Source organism: Erinaceus europaeus, chromosome 11 (genome assembly GCF_950295315.1).
Source record: "Erinaceus europaeus chromosome 11, mEriEur2.1, whole genome shotgun sequence".
Taxonomy (NCBI): domain Eukaryota; kingdom Metazoa; phylum Chordata; class Mammalia; order Eulipotyphla; family Erinaceidae; genus Erinaceus; species Erinaceus europaeus.
In genome coordinates, this window is record NC_080172.1 from 34,908,018 (window position 1) to 34,931,286 (window position 23,269).

Here is a 23,269-nt window from a genome sequence, read left to right on the forward strand (position 1 = left end):
CTCACATTTCCACAATAGAGCCTATATTTCACCCAGTCCTGGAACCTTAGGGTGGGGCCCAGTTTTCTGCATGCTGCTCTCAATTCAAATCATATAATATTGCATCCGCAGATCGCAACCTAATTAACGCAACTAGTGCCATCCCAGCATGCTTCACTTCAGACTGTGACCAGAGACTTCAGGTGTGGAATGACAACCCTTCAGCTTCATCACTCAGGTGAGACCTTTCCTTTCATAGTATTCTTTAATTCCATTCCAGGTGTTCCACTCCCCAATAAAGTCCCCAAACCTAGATACAGTCCAGGTCCTCTGAGATAGAGCATAGGTTCACACGTACCCATAAACTAGGGGAAAATATATACCTGAAAGCAGAAGTACACAAGAGCATGCCGGGAATACCCCCCAACATTTCATCTGCACTATTCCAGCCTTTAGGTCCATGATTGTTCAACAATTTTTTTGGCTTTGTATGTTAACTCTCTTTTCAGCCACCAGGTTCCAGATGCCAGCAAGATGCCGACCAGACTTCCCTGGACAGATGACTCCATCAATGTGTACTGGAGCTCCACTTCCTCAGAGCCCCACCTTACTATGGAAAGAGAGAGGCAGACTGGGAGCATGGATCGACCAGTCAACGCCCATGTTCAGCGGGGAAGCAATTACAGAAGCCAGACCTTCCACCCTCTGCAACCCACAACAACCTCGATCCATACTCCCAGAGAGATAAGAGAATGGGTTGGCTATCAGGGGAGGCGATGGGATATGGAGATTGGGTTATGGGAATTGTGCGGAATTGTATCCCTCTTATTCTATGGTTTTGTTAATGTCTCCTTTTTTAAATTAAAAAAAATTCACTATAGTGTCTCTTTTATTTCCTTCATTAATTCATACATTTGCTTACAAATTAATTAATTCATACAATTGCTTCTTGAGTATTACAATGTGTTATGTAATGTAAGATCATGCAATAAAGTCTAAATGAAAACAAAATTTTGTTGACATTTAATTTTGTACAGATTAAAATTTTCTTTATAATATTCGCTCTTCTCTTCTTCCTTAGTAATGATAATAATAATACATTTTTATCTTGACATATAGACACACTACACATGATTTTATTACTCATATGCTGATGCTTTCTCACAGACAGACAAAAAACAACACGTCGCCTATAATGTCCATTTTCTTTACTAATGAATGGCATCATTACAGTTGTAGTGTGGTCTCTCATTTTTACTTACATTTCTTTCAATACCAGTGACTTTGAGTACTTTTTCCTTAAATCTTTTCTTTTTATTTAATTATTTTTCCTTTTGTTACCCTTGTTTGTTGTTGTTGTTATTGATGTCGTTGTTAGGACAGAGAGAGATGGAGAAAGGAGGGGAAGAAAGAGGGGGAGGGAAAGATCGATCGACATCTGCAGACCTGCTGCCTTGCCTGTGAAGCGACACCCCTGCAAGTGGGTAGTTGGGGGGGCTCCAACTGGGATTCTTATGCCAGTCCTTGAGCTTCCCGCCATGTGCGCTTAAGCCACTGCGCTACCGCCCAACTCCCGAGTATTTTTTCATATACGAGGTTGGTTCTCTGAATCTCTTCTTTGGTGAAGATTCTGTCCATGTCCTCTCTTAAGTTTTAATTGAGTTGTTTGACTTTTTTTTTTTTTTTTGCTGTTGTTCTGATTTCCTTATATATTTTTATTATTGGTCTTCTATCTGATGTACAGATTATAAAGATCTCCCATTTGTAGGGTGTCTGTGTTTTAGTAATGGTTCCCTTTATGTGCAGAAGCTTTTAAGTTTGATGTAGTTTCATTTATTTTACTTTTTTTCCTTGATATTGGACTCAAATCCAATATTTTATAAGACATTTCCAAATCAGACATAATGAACTGTTAAGTGAATGTCTTCTTCAATTTATTTGGTGGTTTCTGTTTTGATATCCATTTCTTTGATTCATTTGGAGTTGACTTTTGTACATAGTGATATGTAGTTGCCCTATTTCACTCTTCTGCACATATCAGCCCAGTTTCCCCAAAGCCACTTATTGAAGAGACTCTCCTTTCTCCATTTAATGTTTTGTTTCTCTATTAAAATATTTGTAAAAAAAAAATACATAGTTGTTCACTAGTATGGGTGATTATTTCTGGGTTCTAAATTTTATTCCACTGGTCCATGAGTATATTTTTGCTCCAGGACTAGGCAGTTTCAGTGAGGAAAAGTAACCCACCTACACCGATGATGAGAATTTAAATTGGACCAACTATTTGTAGAAAATACCCTGTAGATTTCTCAGAATACCAGAAATGGGCCTAGCTAACTATTTCCTGGGGTTTTATCCAAAGGAAATAAGAGCACCTATTCAAAGAAAGATCTATGGACACCAGTGGTCATATCAACAAAATTTGTAATAGCCCAAAATTGGAAGTGATTCAGATGCTCAATGGTAGATGAATGGAGAAGAAAGTGGTGGTATATATACACAACTGAATATCCTTTAGATATAAGTATGACAAAATCATTTCCTTTGCCTCAGTTTGGATGGTTCTCAAAGAAATCAATTTGAGATAAGACAAAAAGAGAATACCAGATGATCCCACTTATAAATGAAACTTAAGAAACATGGAAAGAAAAGGAAAAAACAAAGTGGCATTTGGACAGGTATGTAATGTATTGCATCAATCAATGCAATGGAATCTAGGGAATGAGGGAAAATAAGGTGTTCTAGTCCTGGTGCAAGATGATGGAAAAGGACCTAGATTGAGGGTGAAAGTATTTTTCAGACAAATATCATCGGGAGATGAGGAAATGTAGCCATGTTCTAACTGTACTGTAAAGTATTAACACTTAATATGATCTGAAGAAATGAGATAGTTATAGATCAATGATAGATAGAAATATAGATTTCTATCTCTAGCTCTCTCTCTCTTTATATATATATATATATACCTATAGAGAAAGAGCTCCATGCAGATATCGTGATCCTGAATAAAGAAAATCCCAGTGAATACACACTCACACTAAAAAAAAAAAAAAAATAGAGTTAAAGTGAATTCAGCAAGGTTGCAAGATACAAGACCAATATACAAAAACTGCATTTCTAAACACAAGTGAATAATGAAATAAATAAAAAGAATTCCTCTTGGGAGTTGGGCGGTGGCGCAGCGGGTTATGCACACGTGGTACAAATCGCCAGGACCTACATAAGGATCCCAGTTTGAGCCCCTGGCTCCCCACCTGCAGGGGAGTCGCTTCACAAGCGGTGAAGCAGGTCTGCAGGTGTCTGTCTTTCTCTCCTCCTCTCTGTCTTCCCCTCCTCTCTCCATTTCTCTCTGTCCTATCCAACAACAACGACATTAATAACCACAACAATGTTAAACAACAAGGGCAACAAAAAGGAAAATAAATAAATAAATAAACTTAATTTAAAAAAAAAGAATTCCTCTTAAAATCGCATAAAAAGGAATAAAATACTTTGTTGTAAATTTAATAAAAACGATTTCAAAAGTTGTATAATATAAGTCTTATTTTAAGGGTTATGGAAGTATTCTAGTACTCTAAAATCACATAATTGCAATAATTGTAAAACTCTGACTATACTAATATCATCAATTTTATATTTTATAATGGAGAGTTTATAGCTTCTAAACTATTACACAGTTGGGATTAGACAAAATATGCAACTGATACAATGCTCTTTTATTGTCTTTTGCATAGTATAATGATCTCGTCAACATAAAGGGAAAAAGTCTAAGAACAATAATTACACTAAAATGGCACTGCAGAAAGATGGAGACAGTCCTGACTCCTCAGTCCTGATCAAAGTATTGCTGTACATAAACCTGAAAACTGTCAATTCATGAGGCATGACACTCTGGAGAAAATTATGTAACATTTACAACACTCCAGATGCACAGTGCAAAGATTTGTAGCCATGCTTAATGTTTATCATGCTGTGTGTAGCAATATATATATTCATTGTAACTTTAAGATCGCATGTGCATTTCTAAATCATAAAGTGCATGTCTGGTGTGAGAACAAAGAACCTGAGAAACTTTCTTTCATGGTCAACAGATCCCTGTGCCTTGATCCTCCTACTTGTCTCTGTGTGACTGTGATTTGGCAGTTTAAATATTGTTATTTTATATAAAATTCTTTTTACATGAAGTAACACATTTTCCTTAATATAAAAACCATCTTGATCAGGATTTTATGTGTTTCAAGTGATTAAAACTTCCTAGAACTGTAACTATCAAATTAACTAATATTAGAAGCTATACTTACTGGATTCATTAGTTTATATGACAGCATTTTTAAATGCCTAAGCACATCTCAGAAAGATAAATTTCATTGCACACACATCGCAAGGTCCCAGGTTCAAGCCTCTGGTCCCCACCTACAAGGGGAAAGCTTCATTTGTGCCCTCCCTCTCAGTCTCCCATTCTCCCTTCAAAATCCCATCAAATTAAATAAATAAATAAAACTTAAAAAAAGGAAAATCTATAAAATTTGTAGTGATTATTCTTATTGGCACCAGAGTTATTCCAAAATTAGTTCACATCACATCATCAGATAAATGCAAATTAAGGCCAGACTGAGATACTGCCACTCATTTTGTGAGACTGGTCTACATCAACAGAACAAGAAATGACAAGAGTTAGTGAGAATTTGGGGAAAAAGGAATTCTGATATATTGATAGTTGAAATGGAAACTGGTGCTCCCCCTATGAAAAAACTATGCAGTCTTTAAATAAAATAGAAATACTCTATAATCCAGCAATACTACTCCTAGGCATATGTTCAAAAAACATGAAAGCAGTAATTTGATGAGATATTTGCACCCCTATACTCATAGCTGCATTATTTATAACATCCAAAATATGGAAGTAACCTAAATGCCCCAGGACAGATGACTGGATAAAGAAAACACAGGGGGCTTGCTGTGGAAGATGGCGGACTGAGAAGCTGCTAGCAGCGTGTGCTCTGATCACATCTTCTGGAAACAGTAGGATTTTCTGCTTTTAGCAGGCCAGTCAATAAGGGGTCCTAGTGGTAACACCAAAGAGGTGACTATAATTTAATTTGGGTTAAGAATTAGAGTAAAGGTGGCACGGACTAGCGGGTGGGCTGTTCCAGACTTCCCAGGTGGCGGCGGGCAATGCGGGTGCGCCGGGCATTGTCCTCCGCCCGGGAAGGCGGCTCCTCCGCCGGTTGCAGAGCACTGCTGGGTGGCCGGCAGAGGATCCGGAGGGAGCACTATAGCTCGGGGGCTTTCTCTTGGGAGTCTCCAGGGCCCACCACGACCCTGAGGGCGGATCCAAAGACTTCTTAAGTATAGCTCTCATTGGATCAAAGGACTTAGTTTTCATTTTCGAGAAATCCTTTAAAAAAGTCTTGAGGGGGGGGTTTCCTGGAAGATGGCGTGTTGGTATGCATGAGACCCCTTCTGTTTCATTTGGTTTAAATCCCCCCTGCTCAACACTATTCTATTTACATAACCACTTCATTCTATTTACATAACCACTGTTAACAAGTACCACCCTCCCTCCAGGGCATTTGTGGCTCAGTGATAGGATTCTCGCCTGATCCACCCCCTCCTTGTCATACTCTGATTTTCACTTTTCTCTCCACCCTCTCTATGTCACATCTTGTTTCCACCCTACTTGGCAAGTATATATAAAGACAGCATTGTGAGTTGTACTGTACTGTACTTTGAGTTTAACTTAGCTCATCTTAGATTGTGCTGCATCCTGCATGAATAAAGATTTACTGCCTACAGCTCAACCATGAGTCCCTGGTCGTCTGTTACCCGCCCGTGAAGCCAGCCCAGCGAAAACAAGATAACCGGTCGAAAAAAACATAGCCTGGCGAAAACAACAATGGTGGACTGAGAAGCTGCTAGCCGCTGAGCTCCAAACACATCTCCTGGAACAGTAGGATTTTCTGCCTTTAGCAGGCCAGCCAATAAGGAGTCATAGCGGTGACAAGGAGGTGACTATAACTTAATTTGGGTTAAGAATTAGAGTAGGGGGAAAAATTCTTTTTTCTTCCTTTTAATTTTCAAGCATACCTCCTCCCCCCCCCATAAGCAGTCCCTGGGAACCAGCTCCTAGCAGGATACCCCATACCACCAAACAGGGTGCTTTTTTGAATTCACTGATACACATTTGGGAAGTTCCTTGCACTGCTCTTTAATTACAACTCTTTTTCTTATCTTCTCCCTTTTCTCTCTCTTGTCTCACTCTCTTTTTTTTTTTTAATTTTGTCATACACTTCTTCATTCTTCTTTGCCTTTCTGAATTTGTGAATTACTTTGGGAAAGATATCTGACTCAGAGTGGACTCTCTATGTGTGTATCTCTGCTCTAGTTCCCTTTCCCCTCTTGTTACCCCTAGAATATACAGTGGATAGTAGATTTGCATAACTGTCTATTCTTGCTATCCTCTCTTTCTTTTCTCTTTCTTCACTGGGATTTGGTTACTATTTTTTCACGGACTGGAGAAATTGTTTGGCTAACTGGTAATGATTAAACTACTTCAATACTTACTTCAGTTGCTACTGTAATTCCGGAGGTTGGTGAGTGCAATTGTCACAAAGGTATTTAGTACAGTGTTACTTGTACTCAAGACACAACAACTGAGGAACAACAGAGCATAAAAAAAAGAAACACATAAATAAAAAAAATAGGTAGATCAAAAACAAATAAAACTGCTACTCCAATGAATGAAGACAAGAGCCCAGAAGAAACTACAAATCAGCCAGAAGTAAGCATAGATAAGAAAAGTATGCAAGCAATAATAAACTTATTAATCACAGAAATGAAAACAACATTGGAGGAAAGGAATGGCAGTATTAGGGAAACAACAGTTGTGACCCCCAAGGAAAATACTGATTATCTTGAGGCAATTAGAGAACTGAAAGCTGAAATAGCTGTAATGAAGCTGAGCCAAGGGAAAGCAGACTAACAGAAGCAGAAAACAGAATTAGTCAGACAGAGGATGAGTTAGAAAAAACGAAGAAAGAGGTGAAAGAGCTCAAAAAGAGATTGAGAGACACAGAAAACAACAACAGAGACATATGGGATGATCTCAAAAGAAGTAACATTCATATAATTGGCCTGCCAGAAGAAGAAAGAGAGGAAGGGGAAGCAAACATTCTAGAGGAAATAATACAAGAAAACTTCCCAGACCTCAATAACAGAAAGGATATCAAGATTCAAGAGGCCCAGAGAGTACCAAACAGAATCAACCCAGACCTGAAGACACCAAGACACATCATAGTCACAATGAGAAGAAGTAAGGATAAAGAAGGATCCTAAAGGCTGCAAGAGAGAAACAAAAAGTCACATACAAGGGAAAACCCATAAGATTATCTGCAGACTTGATTATCCACTCAAACTCTAAAAGCCAGAAGGGAGTGGCAAGATATCTATCAAGCCCTGAATGAAAAAGGGTTTCAACCAAGGATTGAAAAGTCTATCCTGCTAGACTTTCATTCAAACTAGATGGAGGGATCAAAACCTTCTTAGATAAACAACAGTTAAAGGAGGCAACCATCACCAAACCGGCCCTGAAAGAGGTTCTAAAAGACCTCTTATAAACAAGAACATCACTATAATACTTGCAATATATCAGAGCAAACAAATTTTTTTTAGAACAATGGCACTACAATACATTAAATCCATAATATCAATAAATTTCAGTGGCTTAAACTCACCCATCAAAAGGCACAGGGCAGGGGGATGGATCAGAAAACATAACCCAACCATATGCTGCTTGCAAGAATCCCATCTGTCACAACAAGATAAACACAGACATAAAGTGAAAGGATAGAAAACTATCATACAGGCTAACGGACCACAAAAAAGGGCAGGAACAGCCATTCTCATCTCAGACACGATAGATTTTAAATTAAATAAAGTAATAAAAGATAAGCAAGGACATTACATAGTATTAGAGGATCAATCAGCCAAGAAGACTTAACAATTATTAACATCTATGCACCCAACGAGGGACCATCTAAATACATTAAGCATCTACTGAAAGAATTTCAAAAATACATCAATAGTAATACAATAATAGTGGGAGACTTCAATACCCTACTCTGACACTTAGACAGATTGACAAAGCAGAGAACCAATAAAGATACAAGAGAATTGAATGAAGAGATCAACAGACTAGACCTCTTGGACATTTTCAGACTCCTCCACCCCAAAAACTGGAATACACCTTCTTTTCAAATCCACATACACATACTCAAGGATAGACCACATGTTAGGCCACAAAAACAACATCAATAAATTCAAGAGCACTGAAATCATCCCAAGTATCTTCTCAGACCACAGTGGAGTAAAACTAACATTTAACAACAAACGGAAAATTATTAAAAGACACAGAATTTGAAAACTAAACAACATGATCCTTAAGAACCACTGGGTCAGAGACTCACTCAAACAGGAAATTCAAATGTTCCTGGAAACTAATGAAATTGAAGACAAAACCTATCAAAATATTTGGGACATGGCTAAAGCAGTACTGAGAGGGAAACTAATAGCCATACAATCAAATATTAAACACCAAGAAGAAGCTCAAATGAATGACCTTACTGCACACCTCAAGGACTTAGAGGAAGAGGAACAAAGGAACCCTAAAGCAACCAGAAGGACAGAAATCACTAAAGTTCGAGGAGAAATAAACAACATCGAAAATAAGAGAACCATACAAAAGATCAATGAAGCCAAATGTTGGTTTTTTGAAAGATTAAACAAAATTGACAAAACCCTAGCCAGACTCACCAAACAAAAAAGAAAGAAGACTCAAATTAATAGAATTGTAAACGATGGAGGAGACATCACAACTGACACCACAGAAGTCCAGAGAATCCTGAGAAACTTCTATAAAGAACTATATGCCACCAAGCTAGAGAATCTGGAAGAAATGGAACAATTCCTAGAAACCTATGCACTTCCAAAACTGAACCAAGAAGAACTACAAAATCTAAATGCACCAATAACAGACAAAGAAATTGAAACTGTTATTAAGAATCTCCCCAACAACAAAAATCCTGGACCAGATGGCTTCACAAATGAATTCTACAAAACTTTCAGGAAACAGTTAATACCCATACTTCTTAAGCTATTCCATAAGATTGAAGAAACAGGAATACTCCCTTCCACCTTTTATGAAGCCAACATCACCCTGATACCAAAAGCTGATAGGGACAGAATAAAAAAGGAGAACTACAGACCAATATCTCTGATGAACATACATGCCAAAATATTAAACAAGATCTTGGCCAACCGGATACAGCAACACATCAAAAAGATTGTTCATCATGATGAAGTGGGATTCATCCCAGGAATGCAAGGCTGTTTCAACATCCGTAAGTCAATCAATGTCATTCACCACATCAATAAAAGCAAAGCCAAAAACCACATGATTATCTCAATAAATGCAGAGAAAGCCTTTGACAAAATCCAACACCCGTTCATGCTCAAAACTCTACAAAAAATAGGAATAGATGGGAAATTCCTCAAGATAGTGGAGTCTATATATAGCAAACCTACAGCCAACATCGTACTCAACGGAAAGAAGATGAAAGCATTTCTTCTCAGATCGGGGACTAGACAGGGCTGTCCACTGTCACCATTACTCTTTAACATAGTATTGGAAGTTCTTGCCATAGCAGTCAGGTAAGAGAAAGAAATCAAAGGAATACAGATTGGAAGGGAAGAAGTCAAACTCTCACTATTGCAGATGATATGATAGTATACATAGAAAGACCTAAAGAATCCAGCAGAAAATTACTGGAAGTTATTAGGCAATATAGCAAGGTATCAGGCTACAAAATCAATGTACAAAAATCAGTGGCATTTCTTTATGCAAACACTAAATCTGAAGAAGAAGACATCCAGAAATCACTCCCATTTACTGTTTCAGCAAAATCAATCAAATACCTAGAAATAAAGTTGACCAAAGAAGTGAAAGACTTGTATGCTGAAAACTATGAGTCACTACTCAAGGAAATAGACACTGATACCAAGAAATGGAAAGATATCCCATGCTCATGGATTGGAAGAATAAATATCATCAAAATGAATATTCTCCCCAGAGCCATATACAAATTTAATGCAATACCCATCAAATTTCCACCAAGCTTCTTTAAGAAATAGAAAAAACACTACAGTCATTTATCTGGAACCTGAAAACACCTAGAATTGCCAAAACCATCTTAAGGAAAAGAAACAGAAATGGAGGCATCACACTCCCAGACCTTAAACTATATTATAAAGCCATCATCATCAAAACAGCATGGTACTGGAACAAAAATAGGCACACAGACCAGTGGAACAGAATTGAAAGCCCAGAAGTAAATCCCAACACCTATGGGCATCTAATCTTTGATAAGGGGGCCCAAAGGATTAAATGGAAAAAGGAGGCTCTCTTCAATAAATGGTGCTGGGAAAACTGGGTTGAAACATGCAGAAGAATGAAATTGAACCACTTTATCTCACCAGAAACAAAAATCAACTCCAAGTGGATCAAAGACCTAGATGTCAGATACTTAGATACAATCAAATACTTAGAGGAAAACATTGGTAAAACACTTTCCCACCTATACCTCAAGGACATCTTTGATGAATCAAGCCCAATTGCAAGGAAGACTAAAGCAGAAACAAACCAATGGGACTACATCAAATTGAAAAGCTTCTGCACATCCAAAGGAACTATTAAACAAACAGAGAGACCCCTCACAGAATGGGAGAAGATCTTCACATGCCAGACATCAGACAAGAAACTAATCACCAAAATATATAAAGAGCTCAGCAAACTTAGCTGCAAAAAAGCAAATGACCCCATCCAAAAATGGGCAGAGGATATGAACAAGACATTCACCTCAGAGGAGATCCAAAAGGCTAACAAACATATGAAAAACTGCTCTAGGTCACTGATTGTCAGAGAAATGCAAATTAAGAACACTAAGATACCACCTCACTCCTGTAAGAATGGCATACATCAAAAAGGACAGCACAACAAATGCTGGAGAGGATGTGGGGACAGAAGAACCCTTTTACATTGCTGGTGGGAATGTAAATTGGTACAGCCTCTGTGGAGAGTAGTCTGGAAAACTCTCCGAAGGCTACACATGGACCTTCCATATGATCCAGTAATTCCTTTCCTGGGGTTATACCCCAAGGACTCCATAACACCCAACCAAAAAGAGGTGTGTACTCCTATGTTCATAGCAGCACAATTCATAACAGCTAAAACCTGGAAGCAACCCAGGTGCCCAATAACAGATGAGTGGCTGAGAAAGCTGTGGTATATATACACAATGGAATACTATGCAGCTATCAAAAACAATGAACCCACCTTCTCTGACCCATCTTGGACAGAGCTAGAAGGAATTATGTTAAGTGAACTAAGTCACAAAGATAAAGATGAGTATGGGATGATCCCACTCATCAACAGAAGCTGACTAAGAAGATCTGAAAGGGAAACTAAAAGCAGGACCTGATTAAATTGTAAGTAGGGCACCAAAGTAAAAACCCAGTGGTGAGGGGTAGACATGCAGCTTCCTGGGCCATTGGGGGTGGGAGTGGGCGGGAGGGATGTGTCATAGTCCTTTCGTGGTGGGAATGGTGTTTATGTACACTCCTAGCAAAATGTAGACATATAAATCAGTAGTTTATTAATATGAGAGGGGGAAAATCAATTGTATGTCTTAAAGTTTCTCAAAACACAAACTGAATCTTTTTAATATATAGGCTGTGTATTTGATATGCGGACTCTCTCAAAAGCCTAGACCAAGTAGATTAGAAGCATCCAATAGCATAGCTATATACAAGATACTGGATACTGCACAGCAAACAAAAACAAAGGGACTTTTCAAAGTTAACCCAATTACCAAATAATGTGATGATAACATTAACTATCGATTGTCTTTTTGAACCCTAAGACAGCAGGAACCTCACATCTCCACTATAGAGCCCCTACTTCCCCCAGTCCTGGAACCCTTGGATAGGGCCCACTTTCCCATATGCATCTCCCAATCCAAACCAAATAATATTGCATCCGCCGATCACAACCTAACCAACGCAACGATTGCCACCTCAACATGCTTCCCCTCAGACTGTATCCAGGGACTTCACGAGTGGAATGACAACCCTTCAGCTTCATTATCCGGGTGAGACCTTTCTTTTTATAGTACACTCTAATTTCATCTCAGGTAGTTCACTTTCTAACAAAGTCCCATAACCTAGATATACACCAGTTTCTGTGAGAGAGAGCTTATGTGCACACGTATCCATAAACTACGGCAAAATATATACCTGAAAGCAGAAGTACACTAGAGTTTGCAGTGAGTACCTCCCTAACACTTCCTCTCCACTATTCCAAGCTTGGGATCCATGATTGCTCAACAAATTGTTTGGCTTCGTATGTTAACTCTCTTTTCAATCATCAGGTTCCAGATGCCATCAGGATGCTGGCCTGGCTTCCTGGATTGAAGACCCCACCAATGTGTCCTGGAGCTCTGCTTCCCCAGACACATACCTTACTAGGGAAAGAGAGAGGCAGACTGGGAGTATGGACCGACCAGTCAACGCCCATGTTCAGCAGGGAAGCAATTACAGAAGCCAGACCTTCTACCTTCTGCAACCCTCAACGACCCTGGGTCCATGCTCCCAGAGGGCTAGAGAATGGGAAAGCCATCATGGGAGGGGGTGGGTTATGGAGATTGGGTGGTGGGAATTGTGTGGAGTTGTACCCCTCCTACCTTTGTTTTTGTTCATTAATCCTTTCTTAAATAAAATATTAAAAAAAATACAGGATATAAATTCAATGGAATAGTACTTTACAAAAAAAAATAAGATGAGATTTTACTTTTGGAACAAAGGACATAACTAGAAATGATTATGATAAGCAAAATAAGAAATGAAGAACAACCAGCAATTGATTTGCTCATATGTGGAATATAGATGACTAAATGAAATGAACTTACACATAAAAAGTGTGGTGTTAATTTTTTTTCTCGGATTATGAGAATTATAGTGGTAATCAGGGAAAGAGGGCCAGAACTTTGTCGGAGGGTTCAGTGACTTTCACATGCCACATGTGAAAATACACCTAAAGTCCTATAATTTTGTATATTAGTTAAATTACTAATTTGAAAGTTTACGAAATTGATAAGCAAACAGTCTCATACTTTTAAGAACTGTGACTATGGTATGTTGTGGGAACAGGACTCTGGTGACAGATAAAGTGACTTATACCTGTAATGGATGGGTATGAAACTACTCCTAAAACCTTATAATGCAAATTAATTCTAAGTCATTAATATTTTTTAATTTTCTCATCAAGTTGAAAAATAATATACTTACAATTATCTGATAGTTTTGAAGAGAAGTAATCCAAAAGACCTAAAATACTCATTTCCATTAATTTTGGCTGTTCTTCTGATTTATCCATGGATAGGGTAATTTTTTGTGAACTTTTACAATCACAGAAACCAATAAGAGCAGTTTTTCGCACATTAGAAGTAGCTGCATACAAGGAAATTTCTGTAAGAACTGTTATATACATGTAGACTATATTCCAGGCCCAGGAAAAGTCATCTACCTTGTCATTTTCTTCCTAAAGTGACAAAAGTTATTAGAAAAATCAGAGCATATTTTGTCATAATTAGAACTTTATAGTATACATGCAGGAAGAAATAATTCTGATATTTAACGTTGTTAAAAGACATTAATAGGGAGCTAAGTGCTTGTGCACCGGGTTCAGCACATGTTACCATGCACCGAAGTGGTGAAGTAAGGCTGCAGATGACTCTCTCTCTCTCTCTCTCTTCTCCCTCCCCTCTCAACTTCTCTCTATCCTGTCAGTAATAACAATAATTAATAATAATAATAGTGATATATAAAGGAAAATGCTCTCTGGAAGTGGTGGCTTTGTAGTGCTGGTACTGAGCCCCAATTGATAATCCTGGTAGCAAAAATTTTAAAAAAAAATTAAAAAAGAAAACCTAATCTTTCTAAAGTATATATATATATATTTTTTTTTTTTGCCTCTGGGGTTATTGCTGGGACTCTCGGTGCCGGCACTGCAAATCCACTGCTCCTGGAGGCTATTTTTCCCCCCATTTTTGTTGTCCTTGTTGCTTTTGTTTTTATTATTGTTATTGATGGCGTTGTTATTGGATAGGACAGAGAGAAATGGAGAAAGGAAGGGAAGAAAGAGAGGGGGAGAGAAACATAGACCCTTGCAGACCTGCTTCACCACCTGTAGAGCGACCCCCGTGCAGGCGGGGAGCCGGGTACCCGAACCGGGATCCTTGTGCTTTGCTGCTGCGCTACCACCAGACTCCCTAGTATATAAATTTTAAATATCTATGTATTTTAATTATTGAGAGAGAAAAAAGACAGAAAGATAAACAAGAGCACCACTCAGTTCTGGCATACATGATGTAGGGGAATGGCATGGTAGAAGTTGAAGCAGGGAATCTGGGGTCTTAGGCAAGCAAAGTCAGTATTCTGTGGTTGTTATCTCTCCAGACCCAAAACGCTCATTAAAAAAAAAAAAAGATTTCCACAGGTGAAATGCATAAAACCTACATCAAGGGATAAGTAATACAGATATCTATAAGGTATAAAAAGAGCAACTTTTCAGTTGTGTTAGTAATCAGTAAAATATATGTTTATCTAATGAGATACTAGCTCATATATTATAAAGAAATTTTTTGATATAAAGCTCAATTCTAGCTTATAACACTTTTGTTTCTTTTATTTTTTTCATTGGAAAGCAAAAGAACTCTAAGTTCTAGAAAAGAATTTAGACATCTGTCCTAAGAACTATTTTTAAAAAAAGTTTAGTCTACCAGTCATAAATTTAACTTTATAAACCTGTTATAAAAATATAATCAATAATAAAAATAAAGCTCTTATGTATGAAAATAACAGCTTAAAACATCATTTATAATTAACTGTGAAACAAATAGAAACTTAGTGTCAACAATAGAGAAATTGCCAAATTATCATATTCACACTAGATTGTAAATTTTAATAGGCAGTTATAAAGAAATGTTTCATGATATAATTTTAAACTGTAATATAAAACTAGAATATATATATGAAATCATGTTTTAAAAACTTAAAGCTTCATGTATATGTATGTATGTACACGCATGAATATAAAAATTTCTCTGCATCTCTAATATCAAATTCCATAATAAAATTGTAAATTCTATTCATGTATGTGTGTAAATAAAATTATTTTCTACATTGTTGAATACTTGCCTATATTGCCTATATATGTTAGATGCAAAAAAATGTTACTACTAAAATATTATTACAATTAAAATTTAAAGCTATTAATGCAAAATATTATTCTTTACAAGCCCCGATATGATGCAATTTAAGTAGTTTTGTACAACTAGAATAACAGTACTCTTACTTGGCTCTTATCAGATATAATACTGGAAAGGAAATCTCTCATTAGGTCCATTAAAGCTTTCAAACAGGTCATGTTTAATTTTGCAGCATCACCAAGGACCATCAAAGTCAGAGCTGAGTCCAACCTGAAAGTATTATGAACAAAACAATAAAGGCTTTAATGCAAAATTATAATATATAGTTTTCAATGAAAAAAGTTCTGCATATAATAATAACCAGGATGCAACTGCATTACCAAAGTAGTTTTAATTTATTGCATAGTACAACCAGAGCTGACACAACTGATGTAGCCTATTATGGAAACACTCAAGACTGAAGCTCCCTCTAATGCCCTTTCTTTGCATTCTTAGAATGTGGCTTATAAGTGTATGACTTGACATACTAATTATGCTTAATAGTTACTCCAAAGCTTATGGGAATTCATAAAGGTGGGGCTTGGTTGGTTATATTTAAAAGCAAATTTGTTGTGATAAAATTTACAGACAATAAAATTCAAACACTAAGCAGATCTTGGACTAGAATTGGTGTGTTGCACCAAAGTAAAAAACTCTGGGGTGTGGGAGGGAGAATGACCAACTATGATCAGCATTCACTGTTTAACCACTTTTCAATAAGTCCCCAAATTCTGTCAACTACTCCATCACTTGATTCTGACAGTGTCCTCCCAGAAAATAAAAGTTACCATCCAGTGATAAAGTGCCCCCAAACAGTTATATTCTTGATATGCACCACCAGGAAAATTGTCACAAAGGAGATATACTTTAAAAGTGCATGCAGAATGAACAAAGCACTACAGTGGGAATCATAAATTTTGGCTTCAATCACATGTCATCCTGTAAAATTTATTTCAATCTCTTCATTTATATTAACAATTCTTTATTATCTCTAACACCTTGAATCTATAAAATATTAACTGTAAGAAAAACTACTTTAGACAAAAATTCTTAGTAAATTAAATCATTAGTCTTCAATCCAGTAAAATTTAAAATAAATTTACTTCCAGAATCAGTTTGCTTAATTTGTCATTTATATCCATCCCAGTACTTATTTAAAATAATTTTTATCATATTTATTTACTAGATAGATAAATCCATAAATCTAGAGGGAAGGTTGCAGAGAGGAAGAGAGACAGAGAGACGCTTCCAGCACTGTTTCACCACCCTATAGGTGAGGATTTGGGGCTTGAACCCTGGCCCTTGCACACTGTAACATGTGCACTCAACCAAGTATGCCACCACCCAGTCCCTTAAAGTCATTCATTTGATAATTAGTTAGAAAATAAATTTTACTATGCCTACTAGCTATCTACAAAATGGAGGGACACCCAACTCTTCATCTGTACTATTCCAGCCTTTAGGTCCATGATTGGTCAACAATTTGTTTAGCTTTGTATGTTAACTCTCTTTTCAGCCACCAGGTTCCAGATGCTAGCATGATGCCAACCAGACTTCCCTAGACAGACAACCCACCAATGTGTCCTGGAGCTCTGCTTCCCCAGAGCCCTTCCCCACTAGGGAAAGAGAAAGACAGGCTGGGAGTATGGATCAACTTGTCAATGCCCATGTTCAGTGGGGAAGCAATTACAGAAGCCAGACCTTCCACCTTCTGCATCCCACAATGACCTTGGGTCCATACTCCCAGAGGGTTAAAGAATAGGAAAGCTATCAGGGGAGGGGATGGGATACAGAGTTCTGGTGGTGGGAACTGTGTGAAGTTGTACCCCTCTTATCCTATGGTTTAGTCAACGTTTCCTTTTTATAAATAAAAAATTAAATTAAAAAAATAAAAATAAAAGTACTATAAACTCTAAAAAATAAAATAAATTTTACAAAGATATGCAAGATTTATTTTAACATGTTAAAATATCATTTCTATTATTTAAAAATCAGTGTTTTCCAAGAGCAAAAGTTATTTAATTAATTGCTCTTTATACAATTATTAATATATTTTAATCACTTTTTTCTGTTTCTAATCATGCATACACATACAAATATACATTTGGCACTAGGATTATCAGTGGAGCTTGGTGCTGCATGACAAATCCACCACCCCATGCAGAATTTTTCTCCTTTATTTACTTATTTAGTTCTGAAAACCATAGAAATGTGGAAGAGGAATAACTGGGTAGAAGGGTAGGTCCATTTCTAGTGTCCCACTAAGTTTCCAAATTGCTTTGCACAATGATTGGACCATTTTTCATTTCCACAATAAGTGAAAAAGTGTTCATTTGTCTTCACATCCCCTCCAACATGGGTCTTTTCTGATGTATGACATTCTCACAGGTGGTATTTCAATGTCTTTGCATTTTTCTGATGATCAGCAACTTTGAGCACCTTCTCATATATCTGTTGGCCCTCTGGATCTTTTCCATGGTGAAATGTCTATCCATATTATAGGCCAGAAGACACCATCAACAAATTCAGAACCATAAAAATCATCCCAAGCATTTTCTCAGACCACAGTGAGTTGAATTAATATTTACTAATTTTAGGTATCTTTCCCTTTCTCAAATTAAAATGTATATAGGGAGAAATAAATATGTTAGTCTAGATTCATTTTTGGCTTTTTTTTTAATTATAAGTAAGACACAAAGTAATAGAATCTTAGTGTATTTCCTCAAAGGATAATAAATTCTGTTTCACTGTTATTGTTTAGCATCTTGGAAAACACAATATTTTCCAAATCTACAAATGGACTTCTTATCAATAATAAATCTTTTTTTTCCTTTGTAAAAGGTTGGCTAATTTTATTTGTAGTCACAAGCAGATGAATGACCTCATGTGACTCAACCAAAAATAAATCATTTCGGCTTCACTGCATTCTGAGCCCTAGTGGTGGGTCCCAGATAAGCAGAAATGTTTTTTGGGGACCCTCACAGGTTTACAAATTTTTTATTGAAGGCAATCTCAGATTGTGTGAGATTGGCCAGGTACATCACCATCAACAGATTATTAATGTTGCTGTTGAGCATGCTCTTAAAGTCATCAGGAATAATTCTGGGGACTTGGTTAACCAGACTCATCAAGAACCGGCCCATGGTATTATCGCCGACACCTTTCCAGACAGCATGCCCTAGGCATACTGCAGTACTGAGCTGAGGGCATGCTGGATTCTAGCTGATGCACATCCTACTTGCTGGAAGTCACTCGAGAGGCCAATCACTTGGTTGGGGCTGAAACAGGTCTTCAAAATCAGGTCAATACCAATTCGTTCAGTGTCGTAATATGCATACTCCACTGTCAGAGGTGTGGAACTACACAAGAAAGTCTCTCCAGATGAGCTCATCCTGGGCTGGTACGCTACTGGCCATGACATCACAGAGCACCAAGTGCTGATCCAGGAGTACTGCAGCTGGGAAGCCTCCAACCTCATTTACCTCACTGTGGATACAAGCCTTTAGAATGGGCCTCATGAGCTTCAAGGCCTATGCCAGCACTTTAATGGGTGTCCCTGGAAAAACTATAGGGGTGAAGTTCACACCTCTAACAGTGAAGTATGAATATTACGACACTGATCAATAATAAATCTTATTTAGTATATGTAGCATAAATATATCATAGCAATTTATTGATGAGATAAACTAATATGAAATATATAGATTGCACAAGACTGTAAAACAGAGGTTATAGTTGTTTTTTTTTCCATAGCCAACGATGGTGTGATTAACATTTAAGTACAATGGTTACTTAACACTGAAACACAAAGGTTTCTTCATGAAGTATTTTGAAGTTATAGAATCTTTCTTACCAATAACTTCTCTGGAACTGTATTTTATAAAAGATGAGGTGTTTAAGCACCTTATTCAACTGAGGGCTATTTTTCTGAACACAGGACCAGGCAGCCACAGAGTGCCAGAGTAGGTGATTAACTTTATATCCTCTCTGATTAAATTCCGACTGCTTCTAGAAATAAAGTAGATTAGTATATCTTATAAATATATATTTGACTTGAATAAACACAAAAATAAAGATTAAATCAGCAAATTAATATGCATGTTTTCTTATACTTTGTGTTTTACCAAGCTGAACAATGTATTCAGGTATATTTTTGTAAATATAGTTAACTTGAAACTAGTGTCTTAATATATTTTCAGAGGAGACCTGTGTATCCAGTCATATCAGTTCTATAGTATTACAAGAATCTTGTGCCCTCTAAATGGATAGCTACTAGACACAATTATGCTTTTTAAACTTTAGGTGACATAGTTCTCCCTGACAACTAAGGGGGAGGGAAACATACACAATAGCTGAAATATGGAAGTAATCTAAATGACCATTGACCGACAATTGAATGAAAAAAATTTGGGGAGAAAATTTGGTCTTTAAAAGTGAATTTCCAATTTATAGACCAAAGTATATTCCTCCCTGAGCATAGTCAGTGTGCTAATAAGTAAGCCTACAAATTCAGACTACAAGTGGGTTGTTTTGTTGTTTTATTTTTTTTTCTTAGAGTGGTCTTAGTAGTCTTATAGTTGTAACTGATGTATTAAGCAATTGTGATAAAGGTTCCTGATTCCATTGCTAGACAACTTCAATGTACCATTATCATTGAATTTTTTTCAATAGTAAAGAATCAAACACATAACTTGTAATATGTATTAAAATCAATAACTTCAGTGATATTTTTTCTTTTGTGCACAAAAGAATTAAAGCAATTCCCCTAAAAAAACTTTATAATTTCCATCTATTATACAAAATAACTATAGAAAAATAATTCAAAGATAATTCTCATGCTGAATATTTAATTTTTTTATATTTATTTCCCATTTTGTTGCTCTTGTTTTTTATTGTTGTTGTAGTTATTATTGTTACTGATGTCATCGTTGTTAGATAGGACAGAGAGAAATGGAGAAGGGGGGGAAGACAGAGAGGGAGAGAGAAAGACTCCTGCAGACCTGCTTTACTGCCTATGAAGCGACTCCTGCATGGGGGCTTGAACTGGGATTCTAAAGCCCGTCCTTGTGCTTCGCGTCACGTGGGCTTAACCCACTCTGTACCACCCGACTCCCATGCTGAATATTTTTAATATAGACAGCCAGGAGTTCATATATAAATTTTAAATCATGACACTTTAGGTTTCTGATAAACTTATTTAGTGCTACAGATGTGTATTGACCTACTTTCTGTCAAGAACTCAGGTAAAATAAGAAAACAGGTAAGGCATTCTGCACAAGGATATTACAGTATCTCTATGGAACCATCATTCAGAAGGCAAGTTAAAAACAAATCAGTATTTGGATGTTAAAATGTTTCATTAAAAAAAACTTCCATCGGGAGTCAGGCTGTAGCGCAGCGGGTTAAGCGCAGGTGGAGCAAAGCACAAGGACCAGCATAAGGATCCCGGTTCGAACCCCGGCTCCCCACCTGCAGGGGCTTCGCTTCACAGGCGGTGAAGCAGGTCTGCAGGTGTCTATCTTTCTCTCCTCCTCTCTGTCTTCCCCTCCTCTCTCCATTTCTCTCTGTTCTATCCAACAACAACAACAACAATAATAACTACAACAATAAAACAACAAGGGCAACAAAAGGGAATAAATAAAATAAATATAAAAAAAACTTCCATCAAATAATACAAGGAATCCAACACATTTATGCTGACTTCAGTAAAAGTACATATTTTGTGCAAAGATTTAATTTTTTTGCTTTGTGATAGGGCCCACCCAAAAAGTGGAACTCTTATAAATTAAACTTTTAAAGTTATTCTAGATAGTCTTGATATCTGGCAGTGCTCATACTATAATTTATTCTGCATAAATAAGAAGATAACAGTATCTTGACACTTTGTGGATTGAGTAATTTAAATTAATCAAATATTCTTGTTTTAAATTATGTACATTGACTGCATAGTTATGTAGCTTATCCAGTCACAAAAAAACTTACTAGAAGATTTAACTATCAACTGTATAAAAAAGTCCTAAAAGAATTTGTTAAATATCATGATTTAGACAAAGAACTAGATTTAAGTTTAATTTGCAGAGCTATATGGTTCCACTTTTACTTCTCACTGAGAAAGAAAAAGTTCTGTATGTCTCTAACATACAGAACTTATTTGACATCAACATCACAATTTAGTCTGTTCCTCATAGCTATGTAGTCTCTTTAAAATAAAAATATTCTGGGAGTTGGGTGGTGGTGCACCTGGTTGAGTGAACATATTACAATGTCTAGGACCCAGGTTTAAGCCCCTGGTCCCCCCCTTGCAGGGGGAAAAACTTTGCAAGTGGTGAAGCAGGTCTGCAGGTGTCTCTCTTCCTCTCTGTTTTCCCCTCCCCTCTAAATTTCTGGCTGTCTCTATCCAATAAATAAAGATAATGAAAATGTTTAATGATAAGTAAATAAAGATAAAAATATTCTGTTGAATATAAAATCACAGAATATTAACTTCATGCAATATTATTAGGATATAATACATAAGCAAAACCATTTGATCATAGTTTTCTAAACACAAAGTCACTGCAGCACCCACTATATATTTAATTGGTGAACTGTCATTTAAATGAATTGTCACAGTAGTGTAAAAGCTTTATTTTTCTTGGATTAAAAGAGAGAGAGAAAGAGAAAAGTCAGATAAAAGAAGAGATAAAAGTAAGAAGGCAAGTAGAGCACCAAAATAAAAATATGTGGGTGGAGGGTGAAAGTAGATGTTCAGCCTCAGTGGGGGGGGCACAATACACAGTTATTTTGTGGTGGGAATGGTGTTGATGTACACTCCTATTAACCTGTAGTCTCATAAATCACTATTTAATTAATATGAGAGGGGGAAAAACTGATTTAATGTCTCAAACTTTTTAATGCACAGACCATAGGCTGAGTGCATGTCCCCTCAATCTAAGCATTTAAGATTTCAAATTGGTAATCAGACTAAATTTTAACAGTGAGATCAAATTGTTAATACATTTATTATATACATATATTTAATTTTTATTTATAAAAAGAAACACTGACAAAAACCACAGAATAATAGGGGTACAACTCCACACAATTCCCACTACCAGAACTGCCTATCCCATCCTCCCCCCTGATAGCTTTCCTATTCTTTAACCTTCTGAGAGTATGGACCCAGGGTCATTATGTGGTACAGAAGGTGGAAGATCTGGCTTCTGTAATTGCTTTCCTGCTGAACATGGGTGTTGGCTAGTCGGTCCATATTCCCAGCCTGTCTCTCTTTCCCTACTGGGACCGGGGCTCTGGGGAAGCGGGACTCCAGGACATGTTGATGGAGTCGTCTTCCCAGGGAATTCCGTTGGCATCAGTAGCTTCTGGAACCTGGTGGCTGAGTAATGAAGCTGAAGGGTGGACATTCCATGCTTGATGTCTCTGGACACAGTCCAAAATGAAGCATGCCAAGGCGGTACTCCTTGCATTGATTAGGTTGGGTTCAGCAGATACAGTATCATTTTGGATGAATTGATAGAAGCATGCAGAAAACCCTAGAGGTTCCAGGACTGGGGGAGATATGGGCTTTATAGGTTCCTGCTGTGTTAGGGCAGCTTTTAATACATTTCTAACAATGACTTGTTCTTTGAAATGATGGAAAAAAAGGTTAGATCAGGAAGAACAGAAGCAACCGGTGGCATTACTTTATAACATATAGATATATATAAATAACATTAAAGGATGCAAATTATGGTGAGGTTGTGTATGATACAACAAATCCTAACCATGGGATTTTCAAAGTTAACCCAATTGCCAAATAATCTGATTACAACAATAACTATCTATTGCCTTCTTAAACCCCAAGACAGAAGAAACCTCCCGCTTCCTCTATAGGGCCTGTATTTCCCTCTGTCCTGGAACCTCTAGGGTAGGGCTCACCTTCCTGCATGCTT

General features: G+C 37.1%; 1 protein-coding gene across 4 annotated transcripts in view; it reads right to left on the reverse strand.

The window, feature by feature from the left end:
* The window catches only part of TMEM232 (transmembrane protein 232), a 236,186-nt gene that overhangs the window by 172,453 nt on the left and 40,464 nt on the right, over window positions 1-23,269 (reverse strand). For 3 of the 4 annotated variants that reach the window (XM_060201256.1, XM_060201259.1, XM_060201258.1), the window contains 3 exons: window positions 19,192-19,346; window positions 15,446-15,569; window positions 13,378-13,630 (listed from right to left, as the gene is read on the reverse strand). In XM_060201256.1, the coding sequence (XP_060057239.1) occupies window positions 13,378-13,630; window positions 15,446-15,569; window positions 19,192-19,346 (532 nt within the window). The remainder of the gene's footprint in view (window positions 1-13,377; window positions 13,631-15,445; window positions 15,570-19,191; window positions 19,347-23,269) is intronic. The other variant, XM_060201257.1, reaches the window with a different exon arrangement.